This window comes from Chenopodium album, chromosome 3, assembly GCF_948465745.1.
Source record: "Chenopodium album chromosome 3, dcCheAlbu1.1, whole genome shotgun sequence".
Classification (NCBI taxonomy): domain Eukaryota; kingdom Viridiplantae; phylum Streptophyta; class Magnoliopsida; order Caryophyllales; family Amaranthaceae; genus Chenopodium; species Chenopodium album.
Window position 1 is genome coordinate 37284513 of NC_137836.1, and position 10790 is coordinate 37295302.

General features: G+C 42.5%; 1 protein-coding gene across 1 annotated transcript; it reads right to left on the reverse strand.

Annotated features, from left to right (window-relative positions):
- Positions 1 to 7812: 7812 nt before the first annotated feature.
- Positions 7813 to 9778, reverse strand: LOC145625025 (uncharacterized). Its single transcript, XM_081678105.1, has 2 exons — positions 7912 to 9778; positions 7813 to 7853 (listed from the first exon to the last, which is right to left on the reverse strand). Exons 1-2 carry the CDS (start codon positions 9776 to 9778, stop codon positions 7813 to 7815), a joined length of 1908 nt encoding a protein of 635 aa, XP_081534231.1.
- Positions 9779 to 10790: the final 1012 nt, after the last annotated feature.

A 10790-nucleotide genomic window follows, 5' to 3' on the forward strand; every position in this document is an offset into this window, starting at 1 on the left:
TTGTGTGTTTGCACCGTTCCCTATACCTTATTGCTTCCCTTGGTGTTTGTGCTTAGGTATTTGAAGTCTTGGATTGCAAAGAAGAAGCCAAGGAAGCATGAGAGAAGAATCGAAGAAAGCAAGGTGCAAGGGCGCAAATAATGTGCGGGCGCGCATCCCTGTGAGAACCCGCGCAAAATTGGCGAAATTGCAGAATCGAGGCAGAAAGTTTTGCGCGGCCTGTGCGCGACATGTGCGCGGGCGCACACCCACACCGCGCGGGCGCGCACACCCAAGCACAAGCCGCGCAACCCACAAATGCGCGGGCGCGCAGCTACTTTGCGCGGGCGCGCAGGCTGCTGCGAGGGAGCGCAGGCCGCTGCGAGGGCGCACAGACCGCTGCGAGGGCGCACGCGCGGGCGCACAGCTACCATGCGCGGGCGCACAGATCCTTGCGCGGGCGCACAGCGGGTCCTGTTCAGCGTTTTTGCGCGATTCTTTATATATTGCGAGTCTTGTTTTGTAGAAAGGGGGAACTTCATTCTTTTAGATCTTTTTCCCTAGTTTTAGGAGAGCTTCTCTCTCTAGGTTTAGCTTAGGATTAGAGTAGTTTAGAGAGAGAAAGTGAGGGTTTCACCATTGTTGAGCTTGGATTTTGAAGAAGAAGATTGATCATCTTGTTTGTAGACTTTCATCTTCAATCAATGAGAATCTCTAACTCTCTCTCCTCTATTTTTATTGTTTTATTTTGATTATTATTTTTTGTTGTTGGTATTGCTTGTTGATCATGTTGATTCTTGATTATTTGTTGATTAATCTTGTTATTATCATGATTAGTGAGTAATTTCCCCATTAAGGGGATGGTTGTGGTGTAGTTGGATCTTGAGAATGTTCAAGGGTTTGGAATTGATTTATTGTGATTAAAGTCTTTATATGCTTGATGTTCTTCAATCTACTTGCAAAATGCATGTTGTTAGTTGATTGGGAGTGAATCTTTGCTAACATGAAACGGAAGTTGACTTAGCTAAGTTCATTTATATCGATTGTTATTTGATAGTACCTCCTAGTATATGGTTCTAATGTGGAAACATAGAGGCTATGTTAGGAGAAGCCGATTAGCCCCGGAAGGCGGTTAGATTGGACCTTACTTCGATATTCGAGCATGTTTAGTTCATAATTAATTCAACTCCTATGCCTTTGTTTATGTTCAAGTGAATGCTACTCCTAGACCATTTCCCTTAATGTTTTATTTCTTGTTTTAGCATATTTAGACTTTAGTTATTTTTCTCCTATTCCGGACTAGCTTAATTGTCGATAACATTTGGTGGTGTTTATCCGTTCTCTGTGGTTCGACCCCTATGCTTGCCTTATACTCGTATTAGGTTTGTTTAGGTTGTATAAATTGTATTTGATCTAGGGATAGTTGTTTGACGACGCGATTATTCCCTCATCAAAGGAGTAGCATTCACTTGAACATAAACAAAGGCATAGGAGTTGAATTAATTATGAACTAAACATGCTCGAATATCGAAGTAAGGTCCAATCTAACCGCCTTCCGGGGCTAATCGGCTTCTCCTAACATAGCCTCTATGTTTCCACATTAGAACCATATACTAGGAGGTACTATCAAATAACAATCGATATAAATGAACTTAGCTAAGTCAACTTCCGTTTCATGTTAGCAAAGATTCACTCCCAATCAACTAACAACATGCATTTTGCAAGTAGATTGAAGAACATCAAGCATATAAAGACTTTAATCACAATAAATCAATTCCAAACCCTTGAACATTCTCAAGATCCAACTACACCACAACCATCCCCTTAATGGGGAAATTACTCACTAATCATGATAATAACAAGATTAATCAACAAATAATCAAGAATCAACATGATCAACAAGCAATACCAACAACAAAAAATAATAATCAAAATAAAACAATAAAAATAGAGGAGAGAGAGTTAGAGATTCTCATTGATTGAAGATGAAAGTCTACAAACAAGATGATCAATCTTCTTCTTCAAAATCCAAGCTCAACAATGGTGAAACCCTCACTTTCTCTCTCTAAACTACTCTAATCCTAAGCTAAACCTAGAGAGAGAAGCTCTCCTAAAACTAGGGAAAAAGATCTAAAAGAATGAAGTTCCCCCTTTCTACAAAACAAGACTCGCAATATATAAAGAATCGCGCAAAAACGCTGAACAGGACCCGCTGTGCGCCCGCGCAAGGATCTGTGCGCCCGCGCATGGTAGCTGTGCGCCCGCGCGTGCGCCCTCGCAGCGGTCTGTGCGCCCTCGCAGCGGCCTGCGCTCCCTCGCAGCAGCCTGCGCGCCCGCGCAAAGTAGCTGCGCGCCCGCGCATTTGTGGGTTGCGCGGCTTGTGCTTGGGTGTGCGCGCCCGCGCGGTGTGGGTGTGCGCCCGCGCACATGTCGCGCACAGGCCGCGCAAAACTTTCTGCCTCGATTCTGCAATTTCGCCAATTTTGCGCGGGTTCTCACAGGGATGCGCGCCCGCACATTATTTGCGCCCTTGCACCTTGCTTTCTTCGATTCTTCTCTCATGCTTCCTTGGCTTCTTCTTTGCAATCCAAGACTTCAAATACCTAAGCACAAACACTAAGGGAAGCAATAAGGTATAGGGAACGGTGCAAACACGCAATGAAGGCAAGCATTCAACAATATACGCGATTTCATTAAAAATACATCGAGACATGTATGCACGCATTATTTGAACAAAACAACTACAAAACACCCTAAGACAAGCTAAAACAAGGCATAAACATTATCCTAGGAGTGACATAAATGTCACTCATCACTAATAAGCCGAGAAGTCGGCGCGCTAGGGAAGTGCCCGCAGATGAGGTTGTTCCGGATGGGGAACAAGAGGAGTTAGAGGAGCAAAGCAGTTCCGAGGATGGGGCTCCCTCATCCCCAAGTAGCTCAAGCGTAAGGGAGGTAGGCGGTGAAGAGGTCGCCTCCTCTCATGGGTTAGGAGATGAATCAAGCGGTGAAGAAGCCGCCGAAAGATTAGGAACAGAGACATCTGGCTCCTATCAGGACGATTTTGCAACTAATTACCAATAGCCGGCTAAAGCATCAACTTTCACGGACCCCAAAAAGACTAGGATGTTGCCAGGTGACATTACCCTGCTATAGAGCAGCTTTGAGTCTTTCAAAGAGAAGCACCCCTTTGGAAAGGGGTGGATAATAGAGGTCCCTCCTGAGGATGCAGTGATGGCTTGGGACGATGGGATAGAAAACGCTGACAATTACTTCGTCTGCTACGAGGTGGTAATTGCAGCTGGCCTCCGATTCCCTCTTCGTAGAGATATTAGAAAAATTCTTAAGGGGTAAGACATAGGTGTTTAGCAGCTCCACCTAAACTCGTGGGTCAATATTCTGAGCTATATCGCTGCCTGCGAGTTTCAGGATTCGGAGCCCAACTTTGCCGCCTTTGCTCACGTGCAATACATGAGCAAAGCCCCAGGCGGCCATGGGCGTGGTATACTCTTACCACCCTTCCCCAATATCTAACGCCTTTGGACAAAGTGTCTAAATGGACCGGCTGGAATGTGAAATTTTATCTGATCTCCTCTCCAAGGCTGAGTCACAACCGGACCTTGCGCCGGTATAATTGAGAACCGGCTCTTCTAGGAAGGAAGTGTGCTCTCCCTCGCATCTCTTCCAAAGCTTACGAGCAAATAATGGAGCCGGGATTTTTCGAGACCACGACTGAGCCCTTAGGGAATAGGACTCACATAGTCGTGCCAAAGAACTAGATCCCCCATCCGGAGTTTTTCAAGGATGAGAGATTCCTGTCCGCCTGCGGACTTAGTACGATGTTCACCAAGGGTAGACCCACTATACATCCAGCAATTTGTCGTCTCTACTTATACACTTCAATTCTTTTAATTGTTTTGACTGACTGTTTTGTTTGCCTCTTGTAGAAGAAGCATTAAAAATGGTGGACCTAGAGAAAACTCCGACTAAGTCTGTCGCGCTGCTACGCAAGGAACAGCTGTAAGCCAAGAAGACAGCAGCCGAGGCCAAGAAGGGCGGGGTAAGACCGCCTGACTTGTTGTTTTTATTTTTGCCTTTTGTCATACATTCTACCGGCTGTAACCTTTTTGGATTTTTCTCTACAGAGTGTTGGCAAAACCATTCCCCGCTCAATTTTAAAGCTGATTAAGAGATCGGGTGAGGAGTTGGAAAAAACTCCCACTACCAAGGCTGCCAAGAAAAACCCTTCCCAGACAACCTTTTCTACCAACCCGGATCGTCCTACGAACGTGGGCAAAACTCCTTCCGTTATGAAGACTCTGAGCGAAAACTCAGAGCGCTCAACGAAATATGCATCGGATGCCTCTATGGCATTGAAGGGTGGCCAGCCAGCCAATGTTGCAGCCGATGCGGCAACGACTAGGGAGGGGGGAGCTCCAAAACCCCAGAATCGACACCAAACACAAGGTAAGAATCAGATTTAACTTCCTTGGCCACTTGACTTTATGCGAGTCAAAACTAAGGTCAACCCCTCTGGAGGTTCAGTTAGCAGCCGCCAACGAATGAATGCCAACTATGCTGCATCCCTCTCACCAAGTACTTATGGTGCAGATGTTACCTGATGTGTAAACAAGATGGATAACTTGCTCACAAAAGGATTAGAATTCGTGTGATGTGTTTAGGTTGATTTAGGGATGATAGTTTAGAGTAATCAAATAAGTTTAGGGGAACTCTCACCCTTAACTTGAGGATATAACAAAGAGGAACACTCACTCACTTGTTTAGGCGTAGTAGAGGCTAGGGAACTCTCACCTATTCAACAACTACAAGCTTTAGTTTTAGGAACTCTCACTAAAACTCAAACTCTTCAAATTTGGAAACTCGCAAATTTGGGGAAACAACTCCAACTCACACAAGTCGAAATTAACAAAACAAACTTAGAAGTTTATGCAATAATCTGATGTATCTCATTGATCAAATAGCACGCTATTTATAGCTTAGTACATCATCATTTGCACCTATATTTAACTAAGGGAAAACAGAAATAAAAGGCAAATTAATTGGCTCATAATCGTCCAAATTAATCCCCATTACAATCATTAACTTAATTCAAACAAATGAGCTAAAAATAAGGAGAAAAAAACGTCCAGCAATTAACCCTCAAAACTGTTCAAATGTATCATTCAAACAGCCCTTGATTCACGCCCTTGATTCGTCCATAATTCACTCCTAATTAACGCTGCTTTATTCCCTAAAATAAATCAGAAGAAAACTCCTAATAATACTCCTTAAATGAGCTTAACTACCAGCTTGAAAACTCCTAATAATACTCCTTAAATGAGCTTAACTACCAGCTTGAAAACCTCCTCGAAACAGCTCGTCAATTGCTTGCAAGATAATTAGTCACACTTAGCAAAGTGCAACCATTAGAGGACGTATGTGGACCATGCACACCAAAATCCATAGGAGTAATATCGAAATAAGCTTTGGACAGAATTAACTCCCTAGCATTGGATTCATGGACTTGATCATTTGCATTACTCGTACCTTGGCCTTCTAGGTCATCCTCCCCTTCTTCGAAAGGAATTGCCCTCAATTCTTCATCATCATAGTATGGTGCTAGATCTCCCACATTGAACGTGCTTGAAACCCCATACTTACCTCCCAAATCAACTTTGTAGGCATTGTCATTGATCTTTTCCACCACCTCAAATGGACCCTCGGCTCGTGGCATGAGTTTGTTCTTCCTTTGAGCTGGAAACCTTTCTTTTCTCATGTAGATCCACACTAAGTCACCAACTTCAAAGCTTTTCACGTTTTTGACTCTTTTGTTAGCTTGCTTCTTGTAGATTTCATTAGCCTTCTCGATGTTCTTTCTCACTTCCTTGTGGATTTTGATCATGAACTCGGCCTGTTCTTTGGCGCCTCCATGCACGAACTTGTCTTGTGGTAGAGCTATGAGACCAATTGGAACATAGGGATTAGAACCATAGACTACTTCAAAAGGAGAGTACTTTGTAGTAGCACTAGGAGTTCTATTGTAAGCAAACTCGGCATGAGCAAGCTTAACATCCCAATCTTTGGTGCTCTTACTAACCAAGGTCCTAAGCAAAGAACCTAGCACTCTATTCACCACCTCGGTTTGGCCATCAGTTTGTGGGTGATGTGAGGTAGAAAACAGCAACTTAGTTCCCATCAAGCGCCACAAAGACTTCCAAAAATGACTTAGGAATTTTGTGTCTCGATCAGAAACAATGGTGCGTGGAACTCCATGAAAACGCACTATCACATCAAAGTACAATCTTGCCACTTTCATAGCATCGTCAGTTTTATGGCACGGCACAAAGTGAGCCATCTTTGAGAAACGATCAACCACCACCATTATTGAGTCCTTACCTCTTTGAGTTCTAGGTAAAGCCACAATAAAATCCATGCTGATGTCTTCCCAAGGTCGCTCCGGTACTGGCAAAGGCTTGTAAAGACCTTTATGGAACACCATCTTCGCCCTTTGACAAGTAGAGCAACGAGCTACAACATGGTGGACAGTAGACAACATGTTAGGCCAATAAAAGTGAGCTTGAAGAAGCTCCATAGTCTTTTGGACTCCAAAATGACCGGCTAGACCACCGCCATGTGTCTCATGAATCAATAAACTTCGAATTGGGCACCTAGGAATGCATAATCTATTCCCCTTAAAAAGAAAATCATTTTGTAAGGAAAATAAATCATAAACTCCATTAACGCATTTCTCCAAGATAGCCTTGAAATCATCATCTTCCTTGTAGTATGTTTTGATCAATTCGAACCCAAGGACCTTAGCTTCAACGACTCCAAGTAAAGTATGCCTTCTAGATAAGGCATCCGCAACAACATTCGCCTTTCCACTTTTATATTTGGATGAAAAGTTAAATGTTTGCAAGAATTCCACCCACTTAGCATGCCTCGAATTCAACTTCTTTTGACCATGGATGAACCTCAAAGACTCATGGTCGGAGTGAAGTATGAACGGTTGTGGCCTCAAGTAATGTGACCAATGATCCAAAGCTCGCACCATTGCATAGAACTCCTTGTCATAGGTGGAATAATTTAGCTTTCCTTGGCTCAACTTCTCACTAAAGTAGGCAATAGGACGCCCTTCCTGAATCAGCACAGCACCAATTCCTTTCCCACTTGCATCACACTCAACTTCAAATGGCTTTGAGAAATCTGGAAGTGCTAGGACGGGTGTGTTGCACATCTTCTCTTTGATCATCTCAAACGCCTTTTGAGCTTGGGGAGTCCATTCAAATGAACCCTTCTTTGTGCACTCGGTGATAGGAGCCATGAGAGTGCTAAAATTGCGAATGAACCTCCTATAAAAGGAAGCTAATCCATGGAAAGAACGGACCTCCGTGAGTGTCTTGGGACTAGGCCATGACTGTATAGCCTCAATCTTGCTAGGATCGACTTTCACGCCTTCACCTGAAATAATGTAACCAAGAAAAGTGACCTCATATAGCATAAAATTACATTTTTCAAGTTTTCCATACAATTTTTGCTTTCTTAATACAGTGAAAACTTCGAACAAATGGATCAAATGTTCATCCCTATTCTTGCTATAAATAAGGATATCATCAAGATACACCACCACGAACTTGCCAAGAAAAGGTCTCAATACCTCGTTCATCAACCTCATGAAAGTGCTAGGAGCGTTGGTGAGCCCAAATGGCATTACGAGCCACTCATACAAACCGTGCTTGGTCTTGAAAGCGGTCTTCCATTCATCCCCTTCTCTCATTCGAATTTGGTGATAACCACTTCGCAAATCAATTTTGGAGAACACCTTAGAACCACTCAATTCATCAAGCATATCATCGAGCCTTGGGATCGGAAACCTGTACTTGATAGTAATGTTATTAACAGCCCTACTATCAATACACATACGCCATGTACCATCTTTTTTCGGAACCAAAAGAGCAGGAACAGCACAAGGACTCATAGACTCACGCACATACCCCATACCCATCAATTCTTCAATTTGACGTTGTAACTCCTTAGTTTCCATGGGATTACACCTATAGGCAGGTTTGTTAGGTAAAGGTGCGCCGGGAATGAGATCAATTTGATGTTCAATTCCCCTCAAAGGTGGTAATCCGTTAGGTAACTCATCGGGAAAAACATCCTCAAAGTCCTTAATCAGCTTAGCCAAATTAGGGTTTTGACTAACAAATTTTTCGTGGACTTCCTTCGAATACAACAAGTACAACTCATCCTCACCATCAATTTCTCTTTCAAATTCTTTAAGAGTAAGCAATGACACCTCTTTAGACTGTTTAGGTTTTAGTGAAAACCGTGGGGGTGGTAAAGGGTGCAATTTTTTTTGTTTACCTTGGTGAGTTATAGTGTAAGTGTTATGGTACCCATCATGTTGAGAATTACGATCAGTTTGCCAAGGCCTACCAAGCAAAATATGACAAGCATCCATAGACACAACATCACACAATTGAGTATCATGATAAGATCCAATGGAAAAACTAACCATGCATTGTTTTCTAACCCCCGTGCTTGAATTAGAGTCTAACCAACTCAAGTTATAAGGATGTGGGTGATTTATAGTTGTAAGCCCAAGCCTAGTTACCAAAGTTTTGGAAACCGTATTTGCTTCACTACCACCATCAACAATTAAATCACATACCTCGCCTTTAACCTTGCACTTGGTGATGAAAATGTGTTGCCTTTGCGGTGCTAAGGGTTCCTCCACACGAGCTTGCAACGCCCTTCTCACAACCAGATTGGTTTTGGCCTCCTCTTCGGGGAAACATTGATCTTCCTCCTCGTTTTCCTCAGTAGGATTCACATCCTCAACTTCTTCAACCACGAACTCTTCCCAACTAATAGTCTGATTAGCAATAAGCTTTATCTCTTGCATAGTCAAAGCTCTTGAATTAGGACAATCCTTCTTGAAGTGACCTCTTCCTCCGCACTTGTAACAAACAATGTCACTTAGCTTGAAATCTTTCTTGTCTTTCTTAGGGGGGTCGTTGGGTTTGACAAAAGAAGAACCATCCTTTATAGGGAAGGTTGGTTTTCGTGTCACTTGAGGGGTGTAAATCGGCTTCTTCTTCTTTCTCTTCGAATCAAATTTGACCACAAGTTTACAAGCATCTACGAAGGTCAAATTGGTATAACCTTCAAGTTTCTCTTGCAACTCTTGATCCAACCCAGACAAAAAACGTCCTATCTTGAGTTCTTCATTCTCCGTGATTTCACACACAATAGCAAGTCTATCAAACTCCTTGATGTAGTCTTCAACCGGATCGCCATTCTGTTGCAAAGTGCTCCACTTCACGTATTGGCTTTGCTTATAATTGTGAGGAATAAAACGATCCCTCATTCTTTTCTTCAACTTGCTCCAAGTTGAAATGGAAGCCTTGCCCCTAAGGGTACGTCCCCTCTGTTCTCCTTGCAACCAATTGTCACCATAGCCTTTTAATTTCACCTTGGCTATTTTGTACCTCTTTTCCTCCTCTTGAATATCTTTGTACTCAAAGTACCTCTCCAGAGATTTTTCCCATTCCAAGTACTTTTCCGGATCAAGTGTCCCATCAAAGGCAGGAACGTCCACTTTGAGACTCCTATCTTCCCTCCTAGGTGGAGGATCATCACCTTGATCTCTTCTATCTTGCTCGTTCATGAGTCTTGCCATCAAGGCAGCAAGATTCCCTTGTAGATTGGCATTGGTTTCGGCCAACCTCTCTTGACTAGCAATGGATCGATTGAGAGCATCCAAAGCCAACCTCAATTCTTGATTTTCTCCCATGGTATGTAGGTATTCGACCCTTTTGGAAGAATTTGAGAAAACTCTCCCCCTACCTGACGCGCCAAATGATGTGTAAACAAGATGGATAACTTGCTCACAAAAGGATTAGAATTCGTGTGATGTGTTTAGGTTGATTTAGGGATGATAGTTTAGAGTAATCAAATAAGTTTAGGGGAACTCTCACCCTTAACTTGAGGATATAACAAAGAGGAACACTCACTCACTTGTTTAGGCGTAGTAGAGGCTAGGGAACTCTCACCTATTCAACAACTACAAGCTTTAGTTTTAGGAACTCTCACTAAAACTCAAACTCTTCAAATTTGGAAACTCGCAAATTTGGGGAAACAACTCCAACTCACACAAGTCGAAATTAACAAAACAAACTTAGAAGTTTATGCAATAATCTGATGTATCTCATTGATCAAATAGCACGCTATTTATAGCTTAGTACATCATCATTTGCACCTATATTTAACTAAGGGAAAACAGAAATAAAAGGCAAATTAATTGGCTCATAATCGTCCAAATTAATCCCCATTACAATCATTAACTTAATTCAAACAAATGAGCTAAAAATAAGGAGAAAAAAACGTCCAGCAATTAACCCTCAAAACTGTTCAAATGTATCATTCAAACAGCCCTTGATTCACGCCCTTGATTCGTCCATAATTCACTCCTAATTAACGCTGCTTTATTCCCTAAAATAAATCAGAAGAAAACTCCTAATAATACTCCTTAAATGAGCTTAACTACCAGCTTGAAAACTCCTAATAATACTCCTTAAATGAGCTTAACTACCAGCTTGAAAACCTCCTCGAAACAGCTCGTCAATTGCTTGCAAGATAATTAGTCACACTTAGCAAAGTGCAACCATTAGAGGACGTATGTGGACCATGCACACCAAAATCCATAGGAGTAATATCGAAATAAGCTTTGGACAGAATTAACTCCCTAGCATTGGATTCATGGACTTGATCATTTGCATTACTCGTACCTTGGCCTTCTAGGTCAT